This window comes from Opisthocomus hoazin, chromosome 26 (assembly GCF_030867145.1).
Source record: "Opisthocomus hoazin isolate bOpiHoa1 chromosome 26, bOpiHoa1.hap1, whole genome shotgun sequence".
Taxonomy (NCBI): domain Eukaryota; kingdom Metazoa; phylum Chordata; class Aves; order Opisthocomiformes; family Opisthocomidae; genus Opisthocomus; species Opisthocomus hoazin.
Window position 1 is genome coordinate 8,494,333 of NC_134439.1, and position 27,656 is coordinate 8,521,988.

General features: G+C 51.1%; 2 protein-coding genes across 4 annotated transcripts in view; one reads left to right on the plus strand and one right to left on the minus strand.

The window, feature by feature from the left end:
* NSF (N-ethylmaleimide sensitive factor, vesicle fusing ATPase) overlaps positions 1 to 5,510 on the minus strand; it is an 86,681-nt gene extending 81,171 nt beyond the window's left edge. For both annotated transcript variants that reach the window (XM_075443850.1, XM_075443851.1), the window contains exon 1: positions 5,428 to 5,510. In XM_075443850.1, coding sequence (XP_075299965.1) covers positions 5,428 to 5,439 — 12 coding nt within the window. In that variant the 5' untranslated portion in view covers positions 5,440 to 5,510. The remainder of the gene's footprint in view (positions 1 to 5,427) is intronic.
* A 3,688-nt stretch (positions 5,511 to 9,198) lies between these two features.
* On the plus strand, positions 9,199 to 27,281 carry MEIOC (meiosis specific with coiled-coil domain). Of its 2 annotated transcripts, XM_075443847.1 has the most exons (8): positions 9,199 to 9,291; positions 10,697 to 10,822; positions 12,039 to 12,196; positions 12,323 to 12,427; positions 14,278 to 16,135; positions 17,806 to 17,940; positions 21,795 to 21,975; positions 25,673 to 27,281. In XM_075443847.1, the coding sequence occupies exons 1-8, from the start codon at positions 9,286 to 9,288 to the stop codon at positions 25,855 to 25,857; spliced, it is 2,754 nt and encodes a 917-aa protein (XP_075299962.1). In that variant the 5' UTR covers positions 9,199 to 9,285; the 3' UTR covers positions 25,858 to 27,281. The 2 variants fall into 2 exon arrangements, with proteins under 2 accessions (XP_075299962.1, XP_075299961.1); XM_075443846.1 differs by lacking the exon at positions 21,795 to 21,975 and having other exon boundaries at positions 25,673 to 25,792.
* The last annotated feature ends 375 nt before the right edge of the window (positions 27,282 to 27,656 follow it).

Genomic DNA, 27,656 nt, shown 5'->3' on the forward strand with positions numbered 1-27,656 from the left:
CCCATTGGCTTTCTTGGCACCCAGGGCACGCTGCTGGCTCATGGTCACCCTGTCGTCCCCCAGCACTCCCAGTCCCTCTCCGCAGAGCTGCTCTCCAGCAGCTCAGCCCCAGCCTGTACTGGTGCCTGGGGTTGTTCCTCCCCAGGTGCAGGACCCTGCACTTGCCCTGGTTGAACCTCATCAGGTTCCTCTCTGCCCACCTCTCCAGCCTGTCCAGGTCACGCTGAATGGCAGCACAGCCTGCCAGTGTGTCCACCACTCCTCCCAGTTTGGTGTCGTCAGCAAACTGGCTGAGGGCACATTCTAACAGGCAGAGTGTCGTCGGCTGGCTCAAGCGCAGAGGAACAGGATGCTGTGCTGAAAGCTTTTCTATCAACTGTAGCGACTCCTTGCTTCAATTTTTTCTGTTCACAGACCTTCTCCAGCACAACTCTCCAGTTCCTGGAGGTCAAAAAAAGAAAAATTCTGAAGATGTCCAACACGGAAATTTAGTCACAAAACTCTGGTTGCTGCCAGAGAACTTCCCTGATTTGAGACCGCATCCGGCCAGGTACGCGGCCGACCGCACCACGCAGAGACGGCGCTCGGAACCTCGTCCTTCCAGAAAACAGCGCTAAGACCCTCGCTACCCGTCGCGCTGCTCAGGGGCCAGCTGGCGGTCACCACGCCAGGTCTCCCCAGAGCTCGTCCCCTCTCTCGCACTTCTCTATGGATTTGGACAGTATCCACCAGCTCCCACCTGGACCAAACAAAAGGTCAAATCATGCCTTAAGGAACTATTTTTTAGTTCCTGGATTTTTTTGTACATTTTCATGTAATGAAAGGAATTGAAGATAATTTTATTCCACTAAAAAACAAGCCCTGCCTGCTGGGCAATTTGGCAAAAAATAAGTATGACTATTTCCTAAGGACTGGTTTTCTGTGGACTCCAGCAGAGCTGATTTTATGACAGAACATCCTCCAGATTTATAGCTAGGACATCGCCTAAACCACAGGGTCTTCTCCTGAACGACCTCTGTGCTCTAAGGACACAGAACAGAGGACAGGAAGGGAGAAGATCTTGTGCTATGGGGAAGAAAAAAAAAAAAAAGAATATTTAAGAAAATCACACTGGGAATTATCCTCAAAAGGATTCTTTGGTTTTTACGTATTTTTTCCTACTAAGAAAAATTTTTAGCAAAATGTGGTCATTCTGGCCCGTCCACGATAAGACAAGAGGTGTGGCACCACCAGCACCCCCAGAAGCGGAGACGGAGAGGCAGCACTGGCCTCTCCCCACTGCGCCGTCCTTTCAGCTGTCGGCTCTGGACACGCTGCTGCTGCAGCACTAAGCCAAGCGACCGGGCACAGTTAATCACAGATCACAAGGTCGGGCATCCCACGCCCGGGAGCACTGCCATGGTCACATCGTCGTCGGAAATTTTATTCTAAATAATTTAGCACAGGTTTTTATAATGCATTAGTCCTGTGAGATGGACACTGGTCTATCTGCGATGATTTCACAAGACGGGTACGCGGCTGCGGAAGCGATCTCAGAAAAAGAGATTCAGATTTAGCTTTCTCCCATTTCCCTAAAACATTGCTAAAAACCTATTTCTTCACATAACATATTAGGAAACACTAAAAAAAGGTCAGTGATGATAGAAGGATCAGCACCACACCGCAAGGAAGAACTCGGTTGATACACAAATGTCTCTTTCGTTGCCTGATGCCGCCTGCACCTGCGAAGGCTGGTTCCATATGTTAGCAGAAAGCAGACTTCAGAGCTTTAACCCATAAACACAATATCCAGCCCTCATTATTTCAAAGTTTTGACCAAACTATCCAACCTAAAAGTGTCCCAGGAGCGACTGCAAGGAGCACAAGCGAGCACACGTCAGTCCAGCCACGTCTCCAGCGCCTGGAAACACGGAGGGACACGGCCTGCCCGCCCCCACCCTGCCCCTGCTGCGACGCTCGCTCGATTTGGCAGCCGAGTTCAACGTCTCCTGCCCCAGTCAGCGGCTCCGGCAGAGGGGTTACGGCACAGCTCTGCAAGGTCAACCAACCGCTGGTACCCGAGTGAGACCAAAACCGTCTCCAGCCCCATACAGACGTGAGTCTCTCCCAGAAGCAAACAGGGAAGCGTCTCCTGTCACTGGGCTAATGGCACTACCCCTCCACATCACAAAAAAAGAAAACATGAAGGTGGCTATGCCATTTATACCATATAAATCAGCCACTATTTCTAATCATCATGAACTGCTACACAAGTTGCAGCTATTACAAAACTCTGATCTTCCTTAAAGAAAAGCCAGTCTCTCCAACAGAGGATCATCACCAGCTTCCACGCTGCCAAACCAACCCTCAGCACGCAAGGCTGCGTCTGTGAAGAAAGCCAGGCCTCCTGCCAGCTTGGAGGGGCAAAGCCGCAGCCACGAGACCGCTGCACCTCCTGCACCAACCCTCTCCGTCGCTCTGGGCCGGGCACACGCAGAATGCAGCTCGTTCTGGAGCAGCAGCCTGACGCTGGCTGGGACAGGGCAGAGAAACCATCCGGCCCCTCTGCATCCCCCCGAGAACTAATTCCTCATGAGGTTCGTATCAATTAGCACCAGTTAACTTCCAGAGCTCCAGTCCTGGTACAAGGGATCTGTGGCCAACGACGGACACAGCTAGACAGGTTTGCACCATTCCCTTTTCTGTGGTAGATGCTGGCGGATGTCTCGGCAAGACTCAGTGCTCTGTTTGCATCCCTCATGACTACCACGCAGAGCGAGATACGGAATAAATTATAACAGGAGCAGCCATCATTTCTAATCATCACAAACTATTTTTCCTGTAAACTTCAATCACCATTAATCACCGTCTCTTCCTCGCAACTGAGGAAACCCAGTGCAATTAGGAGAACAGAGTAACACACCTGAAAGAGTACCAGACAATTTATACGATTTGTCCTATCATTTGACCAAATTATTTAAAACGTTACGAGAAGTCTGAAGATTTTGTCTCTCTCCTACACCAGGCAAGCCATTCAATTCATTCTCTCTGTACAAGCATACACACACAAATCAAATCTCAAGAGTCTAATAAAAGAGGCTAAGCTCCAAATTGCATTGCAGGGCATTTTTTCAGGGCAGCAGCAGTCACTGAAGCTTCCTCTACCCATTACTCCAGGTTTAAGCACCTTTTAAAAATGCTGACAGCAGAACAGCATCAGCGTTCCAGCATCAGACTCACCTGCTGTATCTAGAGATATCACACACCTCCACCCTCCTACCTACTATTCCTTATTTACACAGGCAGGGATCACGACAGCGCCGATGTCACATCCGAAACGCACGCTGTTGCTTGCTCCCCCGGCGCCCCGCACCCCCTGCAGCGCTGCTGCGAGCCCACATGCAAGCTCGTTTGTTAATTCACCTCAACAGCATCCAACACACTGCAAGATGGGATCAGGCTCAGAAAATGATATTAAACACTTTGCTCAAGAACTCTCCTCACGGCATTAAATAACCTGATAATTTGCAACAATTATCTTTGTAGATAAATCATGAAAACACTGAATAGTAAGAAGCTTCCTGGTAACCCAAGGAAAGCATCACCCACTCAAATTGCCAGATTACAAAGCAATTAAGCTCCAATCTTTCTCTTCAAGTTGCATAAATGCCCCCTTCACTGCACCAGGCTTCCAAGCCGGCCAGATGAAGGCAGCTTTTTCAGGTGCTTGGTAGCACGGAGGCTCACAGCAGCAGGAAGAAGTTGGGGCTGCTCCCCCTCCCTCCTCCCCACGTGCCCAGTCACCACCTCCAGCACGCAGACCCTTCACCGAGCCTCTCCAGCACGGGGGCAACTGAAAATTAACTCATCCAGCTACAGAGACGGTTTTCTCCGTCGACTTCACGTGCTGAAAAGGCTCAGGGCAGGCTCAGGGGAGCAAGGGAGTAGGGGGTAAGACAAGACCACTGCAGCCAGGTTGGTTTAGGCTACAAGGAGTCTCAGAACGACGTTCCTCAGGGCTAAAATGATCTTTACCACTGATGAAAGCACTGGGGTCCCATTTCTGGCAACAGAAAGTTGAAAAAAGTAGTCAAAACACATGGATTTCTTCTGAGTTAGCTGCAAAGGGCGAGATGAAGAAAAAAAGGTGCAAGGAAGAAAGTGAGACCACGTATCTGGAGCCGGGACAGATGAAAAGCTCTTAAGACAAAGACTGCAAAACATGCTATATTTTTCTCAGTTAATCAGCAGCGTTTTAGAGGCGGCACTCGAGCAGGTCTGCTCACCTGCGACGCGCAGCTTATCACCCGGCCAAACTCCTCACCGCTGCTCTGACCTCCACTGCTCTGCACCACTCCACTGCACCATCTGTCGTCATACCCACCAGACAAGCCAGAATGCAAAAACACGATGAGAAAACCTGTGCCCCGAGATCTCCACCACCGAACTGCTCGGCCAAAACAGCAGATTTCAGCCTGAAGCAGACATGAATGAAAAAGGTGCCTTTCACGAGCCCATTTCCACCAAAGCACGACGGAGGCTACAGCAGAGAAGAGCAACCCTGACTGCGTCTCGCAGCACCTGGAGATGGACGCCTGGACCAGAGGGGATGCACCAGGCACCACAAAAAGTGTTTCCGCAGACAAGACCGCTCCTTCGCATGCCAAGGCCTTTTGGGCCGCCTGCTGCTGTTATCTGAGCAATCACCAACAAGGGATTTTTTATTTTTTAAATCAGCACAGAACAAAACCACGGCACAACCCCCCAGGTGTGTTTTAACCCCACACCATCTGGACCCACCCCACCGGGCGAGGCTCGGCGGGGGCTCACAGGGCAGACAGCAGCCTGCCCACCGCACCCAGGGGTCACCAGGGCCCCTGGCACCCTCAGGCCACTCTGAGCTCCTGCCACGAGACAGGGGTCACCCCAACCTCACGCAGGCCCTCGGGGAACCCCACCATCCGGCCCCACGTCCCAGAGCACCCAGGGGCCACCCCACCCTCACAGCACCCGCAGGGCACCCTCAAGCCCTGCCCCGCGCCCCGCAGGGCCGCGGCAGCCTCACAGCACCCTCACGGGACCCCACGTCCCGCCCCGCAGCCCCAGGGAGAGGTCTCACCGCGGCCTCACGGCGCTGCTGAGGGAGCCCCACAGTCCTGCCCCACGCCGCCACGAGGCCACCCCTGGGAGGCCCCACAGCCCGGCCCCACGGGGAGAGCGGCCCCCCCGGCCTCGCAGCACCCTCGGGGCCCCCCGCACCGCAGCCGGGGCTCACCACGGCCCCGCAGCACCCTCAGGCGACCCCACATTCCGCCCCCCCCCCCCCAGGGCTCAACGACCACGGGAAGCCACCGAACCACCCCGGCGCCCGGCGAGGAGCGGAGGCGGAGGGGGGGAGCGGCGGGGCGGGCAGGGTCCGTCCCCGGTCCCGTCCCCCCCCCCACTTACCCGCCCCGCCATCTTGCCGCTGCGCCCAGCCCGCAGCGCCGCCCGACCGCCGCGCCGCAGCCACGCTCCCGCCCCGCGGCCGCCAGGGGGCGGCGCAGCGCAGGCGCCGCGGCGGGGCTGGGCGGGTCCCCCAGGCGTCAGCGGGGCGGTGACGCCCCCCCTCCCCACCCCTCGCACGGCCGGCGGCCTCGGATTGGCCGTTCGGCCCGCGGCGCCCCAGGCGCTGACAGCCCGCCCGCCGGTAGCGCCATGCCATTGGCCTAGCGGCGGGGGGGGGCGGGCGTTCTTCTGAACGTCACTGGGAGCGCTGTTGGGATTGGCCGTCGCCGGGCGGTGTGGGAGGAGCCGCGGTTCTCCTCACGGCGGGCGGGAGAGGGGAGGCTGCGGCCGGGGGGTTCCCGGCCTCCGGTAACGCTGTGAGGGGCCTCGCCTCGGGGCCGGGGGGCTCCCGGCCTCCGGTAACGCCGTGAGGGGCCTCGCCTCGGGGCCGGGGGGCTCCTGGTCTCCGGTAGCGCCGTGCAGGGCCTCGCCTCGGAGCCGGGGCCTGCGGACACCGGCTGTGCCCCCGGCCGGGAGCGGGGTGGGTCAGGCCTTGCCCTGAGGGAAGGGGCGGCTGGCAGGGCCGGGGCTGAGCGGGGCCTGGGGACCCCCACCCCCTGCGGGCCCCCGGGCGGGGAGCCCTGAGGAGCGTCCGGTGAGGGGGCTCGGGGCGCGTCGTGGAGTAAAAGGGCGTGGAGGTCCGTGTCCCCGCCCGGGGCAGGCGGTACGGCGGGGACCGCAGCGGGGAGCCGCGGCCGGCCGGTTCGCTCTCCGTCCGGCGGCATCTGGCTTGTGCTGACGGCAGGGTCCGTGCTTTCCGCTCCAAGTTCCAGGTGCGTGCGGGCCTGAGAGCCGGAGGGGGGGAGCTTAGAGCGGCTGCTCCGGTCTCTCAACACGTGTCAAGTCTGGAGTAACCTCCTCCAGCAGGGAGGGCTTGGGGCTGCGAAATGCAGGAGTGAGTTTTAGCGCATTAGTGACCTGTTACGTCAGCTTCCTGCACAGGGCTTTGACAGCATAATAAAATATTAATATTAACTGCCGGTTTGCTGCCCGGAACAGGTAGCGATGTCAGCTGTGATCCGGAGGGGAGCACCGAGTTCGTGGAAAACTGGGCGGCACCTGACCGCAGTGGGCTGGAGGGGTCGATACCGCGGGCCACGGATGTGCCTCAGCGCAGAGCGTGAGCGCAGGACTCAGCGGATGAGGAAATCGGGTCGATACCAAAACCTGATGCGGGCAGATCAAAGCGGTGCAAGAATTCGGTTTCCCCCTGTGAGGCCGTGTTCTTCCTGCTCGCGCAGCGGCTGGGTTTCTCTGTCCGTGTCTCTTCCCCAACAGAAGTCAGCACAGCAGGGAAGCATTGCTGAGAAGCGGTTGTTAAACATTGCAAAGAACCCCTTGGCTTCGCCTAGGTGACTGCCGGGCGGTTCTTGCCGGAGGGGATTTGCTTCCCGCCCTCTGTTACAGGGGAACCGCCTGTGAGGCCCCTGGGTGAACACCCGCGTCCGCCAAAACAGCGTTTTCCTCCGCAGCTGGCGAAGGTGCCTGGCCCGGAGGGTCACCCCCGAGGAGGCAGCTGCTGCTGCACCCCCGGCAGCAAGCTCTGGCTGGGTGACAGAGTTCTGGGGGGACTCCCACCGCGCTGAGCTTCCCCGAGCTCTCTGCCGCGTGGCCGTGGGAGAGGCTCTTGCAGGAACACATGCTGGAAATACGGCCTCCGGGTTTGTAGGGAAAGGGTGGCTTGGGGGGACAGTGAGGGGGGAAATGGGATTTCACCATTTGAAAGCGAGGAAAAAAGCCAAGTGAAGCTCCCCAGACCAAACGTGAAGGTTGTGGCGGTTCCTCTTCAGAGCCGGGACCGAGGGGCCCCCCAGCCCCCCCCTGTGCTTGGTCCTCAGCTCCAGCCGCGGCTCCTCTTCCCCGAGGAGAGGACTGCGCCTCGGGGAGCTTTGGGCACGAGGCTGAGCCTGCCCTGAGCCAACACGTGTCCCGCAGCTCTGCCCCACGGCCAGCCCCGCAGCTCTGCCCCACGGCCAGCCCCGCAGCTCTGCCCCACGGCAGCCCCGCAGCTCTGCCCCACGGCCAGCCCCCAGCGGGGCAGGGAGCGAGGGACAGCACACGCTGCGGAGCCCAGACCTTCGCTGCTGACCCCTCAGCGTGCCCGCGATCTCCTCGAGGGAAACCTCCGGCTTCCAGCAGGCAACAGCTGCGTCCGAGACCCCGGGCGGGTGGGCAGGATCCGGCCCGGGCTCGGATCTCTGGGTGGCAGCGAGGGAGTAACCTGGCACCGGGCAGAGAGGTGCTGCGACACCAGGGCCCCCAGCTCATAAGAACAGTTACACCTCTGTCATCGCGAAGCTCTCTGCGCGCGGCTTTTATCTGCCCAGATGGAGACGGCAGCACAAATGATGTCCCTAGATTCCGTAAAAATAGCTTGAGAAGTGGGGACTGAAATAGCTGGAGAAGTGAGAACAAGAGCGTAGTTTGGTTTCAGGGCTTTCAGGTTTTCCGTAGGCCTTTCCCACGAGAGCAGCGCTGCTCCTACGCTCAGCAGTGCCTAAGCCAGCAGCCAGGACGAGCAGCGCAAGGAATCGAGCTGGCGACGTCGTGACCTGCTGCTGGCACCGGGCTCCCTCCTCCATCGCTGCCTCGGCTTCCTCCTTCCAGCCCGGCAGCCCCGGGGCTCCGGCACAGCCGCAGCCACCCTGGCGGGGGGTTGGCCCGCAGGCCCCACCGCAGGCAGGGAGCCACAGCATGGGCCAAGGACCCGCTCTGTCACCGGTAGCGGAGGTTTCCTCTCGCTCCTGTGGGTGACGCACGGGGCTCAGCAGGGCCCGAGGGTGACAGTGCCCGAGGGGGTTGCAGGGCCTGGGGGGGTGACAGGGCCTGGGGGCTTGGCAAAGCCGAAGTGGTGACAGTGCCCAAGGGTGGCAGGGCCCGAGGGGGTGGCGGGGCCCTGGAGGGGGGGAGGGAGACAGGGCCTGAGGGGGTGGCAGGGCCCAGGGGGGGTGACAGGGGGCAACAGGGCCCTGGCGTTGACAGGACCCAAGGGAGTGGCAGGCCCAAGAGGGTGACAGGGCCTGCGGGGTGACAGGGCCGGGGGGTGGGCAGACAGGGCCTGGGGGGTGGCAGGGCTTGAGGGGTAGCAGGGCCCAGGGAGGGTGACAGGACCTGAGGGGGTAGCAGGCCTGAGAGGGTGACAGGGCCCGGGGGTGACAGGACCTGAGCGGGTGGCAGGGACCGGGCAGTGGCAGGGATCGGGGGGGGGGGGGGGGGACGGGACGGGACAACACAGGCCCCGGGGCTGCCCCAGGCCCTGCCCCCCCCAGCTGCCGGGCCGGTGCCGCCCTCAGGGAGGTCCCGGGGCAGCGCCCGCCGCGGAGGAGCCGCCCGGGCCCTGGGACCGCGGCGCAAGGGACCGAGACCCTCTAAGGGCCGCAACGCTGTCGCCGGGTGAACAACGCCTCCGCGGCCTCTCATTGGCGGGAGGCGCGAGCGAGGCGATTTTTCATTGGCTAGGTGTCGGCGGACAGGAGCCAATAGAAACAAATCTCTGCTGCCTTGAGGCTAGCTGCGGGCTCTCGATGTGTAACAGCCGCGTGGAGAACAGAGAGGGTCACGCGGCGCGAGGGGGCCGAGCGGCTCCTGATTGGTTACGCGGCTCAGGGGTTGGCCAATCCCCTCGAGCGCGCGGGGCGGGGCGATGGTTGGCCGGGCGCGAGGCTAACGGCCGCTCGTCGCCTCAGGCGGCCCGCCATGGCCGCGCTCGGGGGGGGCGGCTGCGCGCGCCGCCGGTAGCCGCCGCCGCGGGGTTCGCCCATGGAGGTGAGGGGCGGGCGGGGGCCGGGCGGTGCAGCCGCCCCTGTCAGAAACCCGGCGGGGGGCTCGGGCTCCGCCTGCGCGTCGGTCACCGAGCGGGGCTGAGGCCGGGCGAGGCTGCGTCCCCGTCCCCCGGAGCGCGTCTGCTGCCGCGGGCGGGCTCGGTGCCGCGGCGCCCGCCCGGGCCCGGCCCGTGGTAACGGGTGCTGCGACTGAGCTGGCGAGTGTCGGGGAGACGCTGCTCGGTGTGCCTGGGCATGAAGGGCGGTGGGGGTGTCACGGGCCGGTAGCAGCTCCCCGGAGCTCTGCAGCTCCCCGCTCCTTGAGGTCACCGCTCGGGTGGTGCTCGGTGTCGTTCCTGTCGGGAAGGGGGCTGGGCTCCGCGCTGGTTCTGGCCTTGCGTGTTCATGTGTTTGTAGAACGTGTCTGACACAAACTCTTGTCAATAAATCAGTGTAACTGCGCCGTGAGCTGGAGGGAGGATGGTGGCGCAGGCCACGTGCGGTGGATGTAGAGCCTGTTCTCGTCCGCAGGCAGCCACGGAAGAGCAGCGTTCTGCAGAGAGGAGTGCTTGCTCAGAATGCTAGTCCCGTGAAACTTGAACTTTCGCTGAATTTAATAGGCATTTCAAATGAGCCGCTATAGTAACATTATATTATGCAAATCACTTTTTTATTGGTATGCTAAATGGGCTTTTAGCTAGTCAGTCTTATTTTAACTTTAAACTTTCGTTGTTTACCTCACCTTCTGAAGAAGGGAAGAAAAGACACCTAACATTTTGTTTGGGTTTCATTCCTCGCTCCCGCCGGCCATCTATTTCTGAGTGCTTCCAGGTTGGTGGTGGGGAGAGGGGCATTTCGTAGGTGGAAGCTGTTGCTCCCATAGTTACACAGTGGGGCAGATTTCCACTGTAGCTCCCAGTGGATGTGTTATAGGGAAACTCTGGCCCCTGAAATCTGAAAACGCACATACATGCATCCGTGTAACCTAAACGATGTGACGGGAACAGTGGTGAAATGGTGAGAGGTGTCTAGCGGTGCAGGAAGGCTAAGCTGCTGCTGGGGGATGGTAATTCTCCCACTGCTGTAGGTGATGCTCTGCTGCTGTGGTTCAGCCCTTCGGGAGCTGAGTTGGTGTGAACGGAGAGAGTGCAGGTTTCCTCTTAACCCTCATCTCCTCCGGCTCTGAACACCTTGTGAATTTCTTGTGGTTTGTTGGGTTAAGCTTCTGTCTAAGGGTAAATATGAAAGTGTTCCCATGGCAATATGTAGAACTGACTACCTGAAAACTCAGGTGATCAGAATCCACAGGTAAATTAAAGTGTTAAAGAAGTTAATGTTGGTATAAAATCTACAACTCTCAGGTCTGTAATTATGTCCTTCTACCACTTCTTTGTCCTTGTTCTGTACAGCCTAAAGTTGCGTTCAGAGGTGGCAGTCGCAGCTGGAGTAGCGTGGAAGCTGGCGGGAGGCTGACTGATGCGTTCAGTAACGTAACGACAGGCTCTGGCTCGCTGTATGGTTGCTACAAATCACAGGTTCGGTTGATAAAGGAGTATCTGTGCAAGAGTTCGTGTTGCTTGTGAACAAATGGTCAGAAAATATTTCTAATACAGTTGCTCATGCTGGCGAACATAAATCATGGGTTTATTCATAATCTCCATCATTGCAATGTTAATCAGAAGGGACAGTGACTTTTTTTAATAGTCACAGATGAAGCACTGTGTGGTGTTCAGTAAAACAGTATTTCACTGTGTTCTTTGTTCTTCTGTCAGCATAAACAAGTGTAGGCAAAGTGAGGAGCAAGTGACTATTTTTAGGAAAATTGGGAAGTCGGTGAGAAGGAGAAGCTTAGGCATTGCAGCAGATATCTCTATGGCCTGCCACGGACGGTTGTGTAAACCACCCCGTTGAGCAGGGGGCTCTTAGTCTGCCTGGTAGAAAACGCCAGGACAGTGAAGTACATCAGACATCTCTCTTCGTTTTTGCCTTTCTAAGCTGTAAAGTTTGCTGAGGTAAAAGACTCAAACAAATTCATTCCCAATACCTTCAATAATAGACCTGTTACTTACTCTGTCTCAGACTCCTCTGGCTTTGTCCTTCCATGTCCTTAAGTTCAGCAGCTGGGCATCTTTCTTGCTTAAAGAAGTATTTTACAGACGTGGGGTACTGAGAGGTGAAGTCGAGAGCTGCCCATAGTTAGGCAGAAAGCCTTATGGGGAATAAAACCTGGTTTTGTGTGTTGCTTTCTCTATACTTTGCTCCACAAAGAAGCGTATTGTGGATCTTCAACATTTAACCCTGTGAGAACACCATTAATTTTTTCACTTACTTAGAGCTAAGAAAGCAGATCGTGTTTAAACCAAACAGGCAAATGCTCCTTTTCACTTAAACTGGATAGGAGACCTTTCCTCTAAAAAGAATTGGCTGTGAGTTTTCTTCAGTACCTTAAATAACCTGTGATGACTGGGAGGAAGGGGATGCCTGCTGACTCCTGTCAGTACCATTATTAGAAACTGGTGCAGCCGTTTTAGGCCGACATGGCCTGGAATTTTTACCCCTACGCGTATGTGCGCGGGGCAGTAGTCACCAGCAGAAGTCACCTGTCGCCTTGTGTCATGAGTATGTGGCTGGCTGGCTTTTCATGCTCTGGTGACTCGGGGGGGAACTCGGTTACAACCACGTAGAATGATGAAATGACAATTTGATGTGTTTAATATTAAAATCGATGCTTTTATTGTACATAAAATGCAGAATGAAGAAAATGTAGAGCTACCCCAGACCTACAGCTCTTCCCTTTCAACATCAGAGTACTCTGCGCCTGTGGACCCTTCCCTTTTATATGCACCGTGGTCTACCTATGGAGATGACACTAAGCAGCCTCCTGCTGCTCAGATTAACGTGAAGTGCAGGTAGTCATCTTGGACCGAGAGAGAATGTGTGTGTTGAGAGGGTAGATGGATTGTGGGTTTTTCTTTTAACTTACGCAATATTTTGAGTTAAGTAATAGTTTTAATTAACAGGAGATTTGTTTTCAGGATCCAGCCTGAAAGGAGTGATTACGGCAGTGAAACAGATTTATATGGACTTGTGTCTGACATCTTGGAAGAACAAGATAAATCGCAGCCATATTGTGCTGAGGGGTGAGTGAGGGTGTAACCACGCAAGCGCTGCCGGCATTCTCTTCCTCTGTCACAAACTGCCCTGGCTGTTCTCGGTATCTGTTCTGTTAGTCAGCTTTGCATCTGCTGCTGGCAAGTCCTCCTGCTCTTCACGGTTTCCTTTCCTTGCCCCTAATCTTCTAATATTTCGCTTGTGATACTTGAAAGCTTTTCTCTAGGTACTCAAATTATACAGGAGCTTCTGGCTTTCTGGTATTTACAGAACTTTTTAATTGGCATTCTTGAAATAAGTCCTTAACAAGCATCGTGGTAATGCTGTATTCAGACAAATCTCCTTGAATATATGTCTTGGCCTATTTTTTATTTTTTATTTTTTTTTAATCAAGATTGAATTGGGAGTTTAGGTTTCTTTCTTAATTTCAGTTCACAGAAATAATACACAAAACACAAAATCATACTCTTTCACACTTTCCTGAACTGGCAGGAAAGAAGAACTCCATGCAAAATCAATAATTTCTCCATGTTAGTGCTACCTAAGCATTATTTGCGTATCTGTATGTCAGATTTATTATGCGTATATTCTAGCACCAGAAGAAGCTGTTAGGTAGCCGGAATAACTCGACACAGAAGGATTCAGGTCAAGCATCCCCAGGATGCTTCAAGAGCTCGCTGTCTGTCGCTTGGATCTGAGTATTCTAGGCCTAAGGGATAAGAAAGGGACCCTGGTTCTCGAGGTTCCCAAGCCAGGCACCACTATTCCTGTCTGTCTTACCAGACAATTCCAGGGATTTCTCTGTGTGTGCTGAGTGAGGTGGCTGAAGTGAGGGGAAACTTCAGAGAGAGTCAGTCGATCAAGAGATAGCTTACTCATTCCTTGCTTCAGACGGTTAAGGTTGGATTTCTGGTTTCAGTACTGTCGCATTTGGCAGTGACTGTAATGACTTCCAGGCACAATTCCATTTTTTACTTAGCCTGTTTACAGTTTTCCTTGACATTCAGTGATTGATTGTCCTGTGTTAATTCACAGAATCACACAGAATGTTAGGGGTTGGAAGGGCCCTCTGTGGGTCCCCCAGCCCAGCCCCCTGCCCAAGCAGGGTCACCCAGAGCAGGCTGCACAGCACCGCGGCCAGGTGGGTCTGGAATATCTCCAGAGAAGGAGACTCCACAGCCTCCCTGGGCAGCCTGGGCCAGGGCTCCGGCACCCTCAGAGGGAAGAAGTTCTTCCTCGGGTTCAGCTGGAGCTTCCTCTGCTCCAGTTTGTGCCCATTGCCCCTTGTCCTGTCACTGGGCACCACTGGAAAGAGCCTGGCCCCATCCTCCTGACCCCCACCCTGCAGACAGTTATAAGCATTTATAAGGTAATTCATGGTAATTAGTGGAAGGAAAGGAAATGCGCCGAGATGCTTGTTCCTCATTTACCTGCGGGAAGCAGTGTAAGCCAGTGTAAAACACAGGCGATTCTGCAGCAATAAGCAAGATGATGCAGAGAAGCATTTTGTCTGGAGAGCTTTGAAAGGCTAGTGGGTGGTTTGGGAATACGGTTATCTGAACTTACTGCTTAACCAGGAGTATTTCGGTGGTGACAGCTGGTAAATCTTTTGACGTGGTTTGGTAAGTACACATCAGGTGCAGCTTGAAGGCGTGGTACGTAGCTCCTGAGGTGTATGGGTGGGACGGTCAGCTTTCTTATCTAGCTAAGGGAAACTGCAGTGATGACAGTAGTGGGTAGAAGCTGGAGTGAGACATCTTTGAATCAATTGAGAGACATGATTAGGGGCAAATGGTGTTCTTAAACCTTTTTCTGCATTTGGGAGTGGAAGAGGAGCACCGCAGATAAGAACCTAACTGTGTATTTCTTGTTTTTTAAGGAGTTGCCCTTCCAACTTGAAGTCAGTATGGCCCACGAATGCAGCCAGAATTGTAGACCACCACGACCTGGTGCCAGAAACTAAACGACCAGTTGTTGGAGCTGTCTCCCAGCACGGTTTTTATAGTAGCGAATCCGTATCTGCTGCTGAAAAGCAGTACTTGCAAAGTGCTAATCTTGCATCGCAGCAAAAAGCAGATGAATGTTACCGGGGGTTTACCGGCGTAGACCTTGAAGAGCAGTGTTTGCACCCTGCGAGGAGTGATCATGCCAGCTGTTGCAACATGCAGACTAATGAGAATATTAAGACAACAGCCGTATATCAGAACTATCCATACGTAAAAAACACCTTTACACCCCAGGTTGGGTATTCAGAAGTAATCAAAGACTCTGGAGCCGATGCTTATGCTTACGGAAGGGAGAAGGTGTGTCCCAAAGGGGCAGATGTGCCATCGCACCAAAAGCGGGCAGAAACATTTCTTCCACAGTTTCACAGATATAATGAAAACACAGATTATAGTAGATACAGTGAATATTCTCATGCTAGTAAAGCAAAGCCTAACAATAGCACCAACTGTATCCTCCAAGAAAATAAAAAGTTAGTAAATGGAACCATTGAGGCACCATCTCTGGACACAGAACCCTATACTAAATTATTTCAAGTTAAATCAGGAAGTCAGAGAAAAATAGAAGATACCATTTCAGATCAGCAAAACTTCACGTTTCACAAGGCTGTAGGACTTCTATCAGAAAAACAATTTGCAAATGAAGCTTCATTCTGCACTGATTTGGGGCAAAAATTTGAGTATGGACTAAAATCTTTTGCAGCTTGTCCAGGGAATAGTGACTGTGCAAATGGTGCAGAAAAGCAGCAGTTTTCCAAGGCCCATCTCCAGAATTCTGAATACTATAAATCACTTCCACTGCTACCAAACTCGTCAAACCCTGCAGCAGGTACTAATGTAAGGCCAGCTTGGATGAGCATTCAGCCTAAAGCAGCTGCTTCTGTCCCATTTCAGAATCCAGGTCCTTTGAAACTGAATAATCGTTTACCTGCTTTTCCAAAAAGTTCCAGTCATTCCAATGATTTTTTCCAGTTACCGCCTTCAAATTTCCCTTTAAATAGTAATTTATTTCACAAGTACTGTCAAGATAATCCTTCACTTTTTTCAAGTCTTGATTTTGGTTATAACACTGCAGAACGAGCTCGGTCTGCTGCTTGCATGGAAGCACTGCTTAGGAGTGGAGACGAGAATCTGATGGAGTATTTAAGTGAAAAGAAATTAAAGCAGCCAAATGGATTCTGTGACAATTACTCAGCTCAGCAGTCTGGGATCATTGAAAATATGAACAAACACCGCTTCCAGCTGAAGCCACAGAGTGAGCACTATGATCTGGAAGGACTGAAGCACGCGGAGGGGTTGGTGCAGAACACGTACCAAGATTTAGTGGAGTCTCAGAGTCAGTTTAATCTCCGGCAGGGGAGCGGAGACACTAACGCCGTCAATCCCCTGACTTGTCTGCAGGCTCCAGGCTTTTCCAACAGTTGCATGATGGGTGGCTTCAGACGTCAGCAGCAGCTTGGTTCAAGCGCGTTCCCCTTGAGATCCGCTCACCTGTTTGGCCGTTCCATTGTCCCTCTGGTGGAGTCTCACGACTTGTTCTTCCGTGATGATCTGAAACGCTTCTACCCTTATTTTAACGATAAGATGTATGGTGACAGTTCCTTTTCTGGTTTTGTACCAGCATTTGGATTTCAAAGGCAAGTTAAAACCCGCAGTGGGCCTGCCAGCGAACTTCATGTTAGACTTGAGGAATGTTATGAACAGTGGAGAGCTTTGGAGAAAGAAAGAAAGAAGGTAAAAAAAAAAAATTAATATGCCATATCACAGATTTGATGTCGATCTCGTCCTACTCAGACCAGTTAGAGATCATGGGTAATTCTCACTGTTGGGAGGTTAAATGCTTGATGGGCCTTCAGAGAAAGGGTGTGCTTCCCTGTCTGGCTGGACTGACAACAAGTGATACCCGTAACGGCATCACAAGTTTTGAAGGTTTGTGGCCTGCTTGGGAGCATAGCTAATGTTGTATGGGATGTTGTGCTTAACACAGGAATTCAGTGACTTTTCCAGTCTCTGTGTCGGGCTTGGGGAAGGTGTGCTGTACGACTGACAACACCGTGTTACCCTTTTTTTTTTTTTTTCCTTTGACACAGTAAATACAGTGCATCTGGAAACTTTGAAAGCAAATCCATTAATTATACATTGAATTGGGACTAAACTTTAATCCGTTCAAGAATTAAAGTTCTTAGGCCCTACACCTTTTGCTCTTTCAATGAGATCTCACCTCTTGTTTCCCTGAAGTTTTAAACCTAAGATGTATTTGAAGGGGCTCTGTTTCCCCCCCCAGATACAGAGGCAGAAGAAAAGGTAGAATTAAAATACTTGAACTAGAAGTTCGGTATGAAGTCCTACTTAAAGCAATTGCCCTTCAGCGGAAGTGCTTCAGGCTGCCCTCTTGTAAGGGAAAAGCTGGCTTAATTTCACCACTTTAGCTGGTATTGAAATTCAAAAATGACCTGGAGCTGTGACTTTCTGAGGGGAAGCTTGACCGAATGCTGCCTGGGACTCGTGGGGCCGAGCCATTGGGGTGTCAGCTGCTCTGTGGAAGCTCTGCTGTGCCGAAAGGAACTTAATTGGGAGGGGATGTAAAGTGGGGGGGGGGGGGGTGTTGCCAAAGCGTTTCCCGACAAGAGCCGGTTGATGGCTTGAATAGAGGGGTTAGAGAGGGAACGAGCGTGATCTGAGGAGGGGAGATTGATGTCTAGGCTTGCATTAGAAGAGTGCAAAAGACAGAGTTGACACATGCTGAAAAGGGGGGGGGGGCGTGGAGAAAATAGGCTGCAGCTTTATGTGGACCACCACAAGATGATCTAAAATGCCATTTAAAACCAGATGTAGCTAGCTAGATATTGTTACAGGTGTCGTGGAGTGATGTAACGACGAGATGAGAGAGATTGGAATTAGAAATCTGGCAGTCAGGTTTCAAAGTAATTTTCTGATGGCAAAATAAAATACAATTTCATTTTAACAAAACAGGTTTATGTAGTTTGAGTAATCTGTATAAAATTCGGGTTAATTGCTGACTTAAACACTGTTACTCTAATTTTGAGGATGAGGTCCACACCTGTTTGCTCATTCTTTTTTGCCTTGTAAAGCTAACTTGCCTCCATTTTATTTACAGGCAAAATTAGTACAGGCTGTAGTCAGAGTGTGAGAAGACATAGCGCTTCTGAAGCGCGTTATGTTGGCATAATTACTGTAGTTGAACTGCTTTGAGTAAAGTGGTTGTTCACTTAAAACAGGTGATTGTCTTATCAAACGGTTAAATCCCAAATGCCTCATTATCTGCTTTAAAAAAATCAAAAACTCTAAGGGAAAAAATAGTCTACCAGATACTTCTTGTTTCTGTAATAAAGCACACTTTGCAGCTTACATTCTTAGGGAGTTATTCTTTTGTTTTCCTGCAGACTGAATCAGCTCTTGCGAAGAATTTCCAAGGGAAAAAAGTTTCCAGTGCTAACAACACTCCAATTCCAAGGCTGACATCAAACCCGTCAAGAGTTGATCGCTTAATTGTGGATCAGCTACGTGAACAAGCCAGAGTGAGTTGTAGGACTGTTTAAAAAAAGAAAAAAAAATTATTGAACTTATCACGCAGATCTTACAGTATAAGGTGTGTAAGATGATCAGAGCAGCTTTTCCCGAAATAGCTTTGTTCTGAAATGCTGTGCAGGGAGTGACATTTCAGCAGTCCCTGCTAGAATTTCTGCAGCTCCAGGTTCAGTGCCGCTGTTACCAGGGAACCCGCGGCGCAGCCGAGGCTGCCGTTTGCGTGCATGCGCGTCGGGAGGATGTGTTTTCTAGTGCAGAGCGTGCATGAGATGCCAGAATCCAGTCATCTGCCCAAACCGCTTGCGCAGCTCTAAGAAGTGCCTGACTTTTGAGCTCTTCTGGTTTGAGCAGCTCAGCAGAGAAATGTTTGCTATAGATTTGTGGGCGCTGTATTAGAGGAATTATTTGTGGGGAAAAAGCAAGTTTAATTAATGTTTGTAGGACTTTGATATATATTTGCTTGAGAGCCTTGTATTTTTTTCATGCAGAATGATCATTTGATCCAACTTCAGCCTGAATTTCTACATTATTAGTTTGCTGCTTAAACCAAACAGCCACCAGCTGTAGGGCAAGCGTGACTGGTGTCTTCTGAGCTGCCCGTGGCTCTGTGGCCAAGCGATGGTGCCAGTGTGCAGTCTCGTGCTCCTTTGAGGCAGCAGCCTGCGCAGAATTCTGCCAGGGAGACTAGAGGGAGGAGGCGAGCGCCAGCAGAGCTGAGCTGTGCCGCCAGCAGAATAGCGAGGGTCTGATCGGGGCTCTTCGGAGGCTCAGGCCACAGCCCGGGTGCTCGTGCTGCAGGAGGAGGAGAAACATGGGCTGAAACTTGCCCCCGTGAGGGGACGTGGGATTGAAGGCAGCAGCTCTGTTCTGAGAACTGGGGGTTCTTGGAGGACCCAGTGCTGCTGAGCTGAGCTGCTCCCAGGGCAGCTGTGGTAAGAAGCAGTCTTTCCTACCAGTCTGACACAGGTGAAATAAGCTGAGGAGCCATGTCTGCTCACTGCCTGCTGAAATCGGTCTTGTGAAACTGCCTGGTTTTGTCCATGCAGCTGAGCATAGTGAAAGATGTGTTGATAGCGTTAGTGTACATTTTTTTAAACTACTGTTTTATGAACCTCAGAAGAACAGTGTTAGGAGGAAATTTCCACTTTCAGAAGGTTTGCCTGTCCTTGTCCTTTAAAACTGCATCTAAAAAAGGGCTTAATCTTCTCTACCCATTTGAGGAACCAAGCTTCAGTGTATAGAACCTCAAGGACTTGTTAGGCAGCAACTGAAAAGTAGTGTTAAGAATGCTGAAAAGCACAGTGGGGCTGTTGAACCTGCGTTCTAACATAAAGCTTAGTAGTGACCAAAGAGAAGCACTGGTACAAAGGTCTAAGAGGAGGTTGAGCTGGCTGAACCTGGGATTAACTCTTCCTAGTGTGGAGCATCTAGTTAAATCCTTTTGGTGGTCACACACTGTACTTTGAGACTTCCACTTGCAGTTGCTTTCAGTTCCAGCACAAAGCATAGCTGATGGAGAGGTGACAGTAGCTTCCTTCCCTGTGTCATCAGTAGCTATTAAAACCACTTAATAGAGAACGAACTTTAAACCAGGATCTTCTCTCTGCAGACTGTGTCTCATCTCCCTTGTGCTGGGGAGATGTAAATCCACAGTTCCATTGGAACTGGAGAATGCCGTATCACGCCACTGTGGGATAATCTGAGGCTGGACACTCAGCTCGTCCTGTTGAAGCTCTTCTGTTCTGGACCAGTAATGGTTTTTGCCAGAGAGAGGAAATAGGAGCTTATTTCTAGCAGTGAGGGTATCGGTATGGGCTGGGGAAAGTATTATAGTTCCTGCTCCAACCACAGTGTTTTGTGGAGAACAGTCATCGAAGCTGGGCCGAAGTGTCAGTCCTCACCGCGTGGTGTCCGCTGCCTCCGACTGCAGGGTCCGTGGCTCTGCTGGCTGTGTTGCTGGCGCCCTGCCCCTGCGGCATCAGCGTCGCGGCTCGCCTGCCGCCTTTCCCAGGGGAGGGTCGGCATTACTCCGCAAGCCCTGGGACACTCAAAAGGGATCAGTTGTGCTTTGAAGAGAAGGGCAGGTTTAGTTAACGCCTCCGAGTTGTGAGGGGAAGGAAGTGTCTCTTCGGAGTGCAGGATGAACCTCTGAAAAACCTGAGGGGAAGGGAAAGCGAGTGAGCTTTCCGTGGTTCCTGTTGGGTTGCTGGGGCAGCCCAGCTTTGCTGACACCTGTGGATTTTGCATTTAGACACCTGGCACTTCTCCCAGGCTTAGTGTAAAGAACGTAGGCGTTTCACTGTCAGCCATGGATCCCACTGGATGAGGCTGTGGTACCTGAAAACCAGGTCTTCAGAAAGTAAATGCTTTGGTGGATGTGGGTTTAAGTAAGACTGGGAAGTGGCTGTCAGGTTCATCTTACTTTGACTTGTTTACATAATCCTGCTATGCCACCCCTAAAACTCTGGCTTTTTCTTCAGAAACAAATGTTGTGACTTTCAAACAGTCGTGCCTGCTTGGGTTTCCTGTCCTAGTGACTGATTCCTCAGTTGTTCCTGTGAAGCTCTCCCTTTGCTTTTTTCAAACTCTCAGCTTCCTTACAAATACAAAATGTCACCTTTTGAGTGCGTCAGTTGTGCTGCTGTCACAGTAACTCCCGCAGTTGATTCCTGCCCACGTTTTTTCCACCCCCTACCACGCTTTCGCCAGATGTGAGGGAGAGCAGGACAAGTCTGCAGTGGGAGCTTGCTCCTTCCTGAATGCTGTGTCCTGAGCCCCGGCGAGGAGCAGGCTGCTCTGTTCTGCTGCTGTGGATGCAGTTCCCAAAATAACTGTCTTGGCCAGCAGCCTGCTCTGAGGATACTTGGGGCAGGTTGGGCGAGTTGTCCCGGTTCAGATGCCTTTGCTAGCCACCCTTTCTTGTGTTTTAAAACTCCACGCCAGTCCTTCACCTCGGGAAGCCTACAGTCGTTCTGTTGCAAGGAAACATCAAGAGCTTTGCACTGTGCTCCCAGATGCTCTGTTTCTTATTTTTAACCTGTGGATCACCATTAATCATCAGGCTTATTTATAGGTCATCAAGTGTCACCATTGCCCAATGAACATTACAATTTTGGAATCTGTAGTTTTGTCTCTTTCTGCAGACCAGTAACCAGGTTCTTCAGTGGTCTGTGAACCGCAGTTGAGGAGTCGCTCGCCGAGGGGAAATTCCTAGTAATGTGGCTGTTGTAAGATAAACAAGACAACAACGATGCAGATTTTCAATTGACCAAACAAAACCAAATTGTTTCTGAGTGCTTGTGCTGGGCACTCTCTGAGAGAGCTCATTCAATGCTGAGTGTCCATCCTGAAAGCCAGCCCGTGCGTGTGGTTCCACCGCAGCTTTAGCCAATCCAAACCGAAACTGCTGCTCTTCCATGCTGCCCGTTGCTTTGCGCTGGCACAGCCCGAGGAGATCAGCTGGGTGCAAACTGGCCAGTCTTTGTGGGATTGGTTTTCACCCAGAGAACTGATTCAGAGGAATGCACGTTGTCATGGAACCACCTCCTGCCACACGGTGTCTGGAAGCTGTATAGATCTGTTGTTAACCAGTAAGCTGGGTGTGCTGGTATTTGGGTGTTGTAGCTTTGCTGTTGTGCTGTGCACGCTCAGGTAGTCTCCAGCTTCCAGTGTGGAGAAGAAATAATCCTAGGTAAGAATTTAACTGTTTCAGCTGTAACTTCATGAAGTGTTCTCAAAAGAAAATGATGGTTATCATTAATTTGTTTTTCCTAATGTAGTTAATTTTCTTATAAGTCTAGATGAGTACAGTGTGAACTCCTGTAACATGTAAAATGTTTATTAGGTTGTGACTTTACTGGGAAAAATGGAGCGCCTTCGCAGTTCTCCCCTTCATGCTAACATTTCTGCTGCTCTTGATAAACATCTGGAGGTAATTCATGTAGTGCAGTCACGTAGAAAAGATGAGATTGTAAATGCTTCAAATCGACAGAGGCAAGGAGCTCCCAGATGCCAGGATGACAGAGGTATAACTACGCTTACGTACTTTTATAAGGTAGCAGAAAAAATCTACACATATTGCAAGTCTATACAAAAAATAAGTGTGAGGGGGTTTGTATCAAAGGTTTAATTTCTTTTTCAGTGTCTAAACCTCGGAGAGCGGCAGACCCTGTGGGCTTTAGATGACAGTTTTGAGAGGACACTAAAACTGGGGTTTAGAGATAGTGGGTTAAATCAATTTGGAGTGCATTTATTCAATTAATAAACTAGCAAGTAATGAAAAGGTAGTAGGGTTTGGGTTTTTTTGTAATGCAGCTTGGGATTGGAGATGGTATAAAGTTATTGCCTCTTCTCCCTGTCGCTCATGTTCCTATTCCCGTCGCCCCTCTAGCCCTGTCTCTATTTCTGCATAGACCTTCCCTGGGGTCTCCGTGCTGACTCTGTGCAAAGAGACCAAGAGAGCCTTGTGTTATGAATGGATTTCCTCTTCAAGCACGTTCTGTTGGAGTTTGACATAAAATACAAATCATATTTGGGATGAATACACAAAAATACATTGGTCAGAATGTTTTCATTCTTAACGGTATCCAAAATAGACAGAATATTCAGCTTAATCTTTCACTAGTGCACAGGCAGTGTGACAGGCTCCCTTCTCTCTTAGATGTGCGGCAGAATGAATTCCTGCTCCCTGTGATGCTCTGACCTGCTGCTTTGTGTCGGAAGCTTTCTGACGTTTGTGAGAGTCCTCTGTTCACTTTCTGCCCCTCTTTCCACGACTGACTTAGGTGGATGATTGCACTTCTTTGGGGGGTCCCATCATGCAGTTCCGTAACTCCCAAGCTTACTTCAAAAGATACACTACAGCAGTTTCTCTTTCCACCTGTTCACTGTCACGCTGGTTTCTCTTTACCGTGATTGAAGATTATGTGCCTTAAGTTGAAGGAGTTTGGCTGTTGCAGCCCGTGAAAATAATTGGCGCTGGTGTTACTTGGCACTGCTTCTTAACCAGATCAGTGAGCTCTCTGGAACCCCGTAACCTGGAAGAGGGTAGCAGTCGGACCTCAAGACCTGCTCCCTGGTCCAGCTGCTTTGAGAAGAGAAAGAAGTCAGCTTTGCACAGTGGAATCTGGTTCCTTACCTAGAAGGGTTGCTCGTTCTTTGTCCACCTCTTGTCCTCTGTACTGGCTGTCTCCAAGGTGTGTTAGCCTGTTGTGGCAACTGGGGAGGATTTTTTAAACAATAGATTGCTGAATCACAGAATGCTTTGGGCTGGAAGGGACCTTTAGAGGACATCTTGTCCATCCACCCAGCAGGGAGCCAGGGACATCTTCAGCTGGATCAGGGTGCTCAGAGCCCTGTCCAGCCTGACCTTCAGTTTGTCCAGGGATGGGGCATCTCCCACCTCTCTGGGCAACCTGTCCCAGGGTTTCACCACCCTCATGGTAAAAAATTTCTTCCTTATATCCAGTCTGAATCTCCCCTCTTAGTTTAAAACTGTTACCCCTTGTCCTATCGCAACAGGCCCTGCTAAAGTTTGAATGTAGTAACTGTATTTTCTGCATGTCTGGAAAAGCCTTGAGGAAAGTGCCTGAAGCTGTGCATCTCCCCTCTTTGGCAGAGCTTTCTTGTTATCAGTTTTCTTCAGTTTGAGAAGAGGGCTTCCCCAGCCCAACCCTGTTCCCACAGCCCTGTTCTATTCCTTCTGATCTGATATTATCAGATTATATATTATCAGGTGGGATCTGTCTGTTGTGTCCTCTATTCCAGGAAGTTTGATTTTAGCAAAATTCATACATGAGCCATGGTGTTCTCTTCTCCCAGCTCCCCCGCTGTAGTTGCAAGACAGAGTTACTTCAGTGGGAAGCAGACGGATCTGAGCTGTCTCGTGTCGGTCGTGTTCACGCACAGTGCGGGTCTGATAAGTTCTCCTGTGACGCACTGAAGTTGTGGCACTGTACGAGGTACCCGGCACTTGTTTGATAATGGTTTTGACCACTTAATGAAGTTCTGGAAGAAATCACAATGATCAGAAAAAGGGTTTCACAGAGTGCCATCTGTCACCCAGAGCACCCGTCAAGCCTTTCAGAGCTGTCTGAGCATACCTCTGCTTTGAGATTGCCCTAGATTTCGTTTTGAAGACCTTTCAGAAGGCTGTAGATGTTACAGATCATCTTCTGAGGGGAGAAGAGATCTTTTAATGTCTGCAACTCTCAGGCACTGCATTCAGCCGAAGACTTTAACACAACTCTTCCTTACTACTGTGGGATTTTCCCTTCTTCCCTGGTAGTGCCCCAAGTGCCAAGCGTCTCTTACAGCTTGGAGATGCACATTCACGTGAGTTTCACTTGTGTCCTAGCTGCCTCTAGGCAGTCCGGATGTACCCATCCCTGTGGTCTCTTCTTAATTCCACAAAGCTTGGTGTGGAAATTGGAATTTTGGAAATACAAAAATAATCACATCCTCCCACTCTGTCCTTCATTTCTCTGGAGTTACCCTTCCAAACACTACCTTCTAAAAATCTGTGGGCAGCTGACACTTGTGTTGGACAAGTGGATTTTCATGGTGATTCTTCACAGTTACCTGAATCAATTTTCTGTACCACTGCATCCAGCTGCTTTAGCAGTGGTCACTGCAGGGGAGTCCATGGTCGCTCTGTGCAGAAGGAAGGAGGGCTGTCTCCAGGTGGGGTTCACAGACGCCAGCCCAGGGAGCGAGCGCCAGCCAAGCTGGTGAAGAGGGATGGGGGGGGGTATAGGTTAGGCCTTTAAATTCTGCCCCTTTCTGCGGCACCCCTCGTACCCCAGGAGGGGACTGCGTTCACCTGGAGCAGCGAATCCAGGAATACTGGTTGGAGGTAGGTGCTGGCTTTATCCAATAAAATGAAACTGCAGTCCAGTCATGCTTGCTGAGCACGAGCACTTGGAAGAGCAGACTTCCAGTCAAAGTCTCCCAGTGCTCCCAGTCCCCATGGCAGTGTTTGACCAGGGAGGCAGGCGCACACGGGCTCCCTGTGCAGCCCAGCGTGCAGTGCAGTGTGAGCCAGCCCCACGAGGAGTCAGTGTGCCCCTGCCCCAGAGTAACACGCACGTTCTGCCTGAAAACTCCAGTGTCTGGAAGAGGGCATTGAATGCTCTCGCAGCCAGGCTGGAATGGAAGTATTGTCTGTGCATTGAGCCATTGCTGTTGAATCAGTGGGCCACTGCACCACCTTGCTCTTTATTTTAAGGTGGTGGGGTTTGACACAGTTTTGCAGAACATGATCTTTAATAAGATGCCATAAACGAGCTATTCCTTCACCTCTCTGAGTAGTTTCTTAGGCGAGATGGGCAAAGGATCCCCTTTGTGGATCTGGACGGGTTGCTGTGAACATTCAGCCATGAGCTCATGCAGGAAGGGGTGAGATGCCTTTAGTGTGTGTGTGCACATGGAGTATTGTCAAAACGGGAGCTGACCGTCCAGCTTTGGGTGCTCCTGATGGCAGGTGACAGCCAAGTAGGCGCTTTAACACAACTAGTACCTGGCTTCCGCACACGCTTTGTATGAGGGCCTAAAACCCGCTGCTTGCTTAGGTTCAGCTTTCACAACCTTACAGACACGGAGTCGGGCACTGAGAAGGGCCTAGAAAGCGTTGCTGGTTTTGGCGCCGGCAGAGTGAGTGAGTCCCCAGTAGTGCTCGCTGCTGAACTGCGCCATGAAGACTGAAGTGCCGTTTCCTCCCTGCAGATGTGTTTGCTCTCGCTTTGGCAATTAAAGAGATGAGCGCAGCGACACGTAAAGCACGAATGACGCTCTGGTGTGCGCTCCAGATGACCCTGCCGAAATCTGCAGCCGGCAAACCAGATCCAGAGAAGGCTCTTCGGGAGACTGAGGAAAAAGCGTGCGATGCACAAGCGGCTGCGGCATCCTGACTCAGAGGGCTGAAGTAAGCAGGCACCAGCGAAGTACCAGTTGCATGCAAAAACAGATCCCGCAGTGTGTATGTGAGAGGTGATACGCTAATTCTTTTTAATTATTTGTGAAGTTTGAACTACTGATATTCATATTTAAAGCTGTATCTTGACAGAAGTTGTATTTGCTTGAAGAGCTCTCGGGTTCTACTTAAACTGTTAACATTACAGGCAGCACCAGAATATTGTAAAGTTGAACTGGTGAATGTTAATTTTAAAAATAATCAGACTAATTAATTAACAGACAAGATATTATTTAACTTCTGCAGGTGAACCCTGGTGTACAACTCTTCTGATAACTTCTTTTAGTTTTGCTTTAGGAAATAGGTTTTAAAATAATGATTCTTAAAGACTGTAGTCTAACGGGGTGTCCAGTCAGTGTCAGATAAGATTGTGATGTAAAGATGGTTTCCTTATCAAACTAGTACCTGGAAACAGGAGGGGAAAAAGCTAAGAATACCCAATATTCATGTAAAATTAAATATTTAAAATATAAATATTTATGAATTTGAGATTTTAGATTCTAAGTTTGTGAAAGGAGAGGCACCGGGTTCTTCTAAATTACTGGTATGACAAAATTGCTGTTGTGAAACCATGCAATTTAGTAAATGTGTTCAAATCATTTGGGCATGCTCTCGGGCTACAAAGAACCTCTGTTTTAAAGTATTTAAACACAATCAAAATAGGACCTGCACACAGGATTATCCTTTAAAAAGCTGTGCAGCAGCTGAAATAATGAGTCTTGTTTTTAATACCTTCACTTGACCATTTGAAGAGGTATCACAAAGTTCTGAAATTTAGGTTTTCTGCAAGTTATACTCTTTCACTGTTTGGTTTGAAATTTCGTTGTCATCTTTTAGACTTCTTAGTTTACCTCTGGATTTTTGACAGCTATGAATACGTGGTGTTTCTCTGCATATCTTAATCTGTACGGAGTATAAGTAACTTATTCACTGGTACGAGACGTTGGTATTATGTGGCTCAGGAGACACGGGGTTTTAACACTTCCAGCATCGCGTTTATAATGTGTGGATTAAATTGATTCAGCTGTCCTTGCCTAGATACCCTGATATTTTAAATGTCTGTGGTCTTCCTCCTTCTGGGAATCCCGATATGCAAAAGGTGTGATCGCACCACATACATTGTCACTGGATGATGTGGGAAAGAAAGCGGATGAGAATGCAGCGGGAAGCGGCGTAACCGCTTTGCTCACTGAAATGGCCAAAAGCACTGCCCGAGGGCGTGAGTCTGGGCAGAACCAAGCACGTCGCCGTTCCGTGAGCCGCTGCCCGAAGGTTCGTGAAGTTAAACCCAGGACCCGTTGATGTTAAAAGCAATGCTGTACTGACTGTAGTCTGGTGAGAAATAAACTGGCTCTTGTTGGAGAGTGTGGGTGCTGCGTTTGCCTTCCTAGCTGCGGCTCCTGGAATCATTAAGGTTGGAAAAGACCTCTAAGATCATCAAGAACTTGATCTGTTACTGGGGATTGCAATTTTTAGTTAATTACTGTGAAGTATGTTAAGAGGTGTAAAGCAATGGTGACACTGAAATGACTCTTGTAGAGAGCAATGACTGTAGCATTAGATAAACCAAGGGAAAATTGTACCGGTGCAGCGAAGCCAAAGCGGGGGACTGTTTGTTTTCCCCTGCAGGTTTCTCGTTAGTTCCACGCTCGGTACTATCGGGGAAAGCTCATGCAGTCACACCGGTATCTGCAGTGGGAATCTGGAGTCTGGCTGGAGTATTTCTTCTCCATCGTG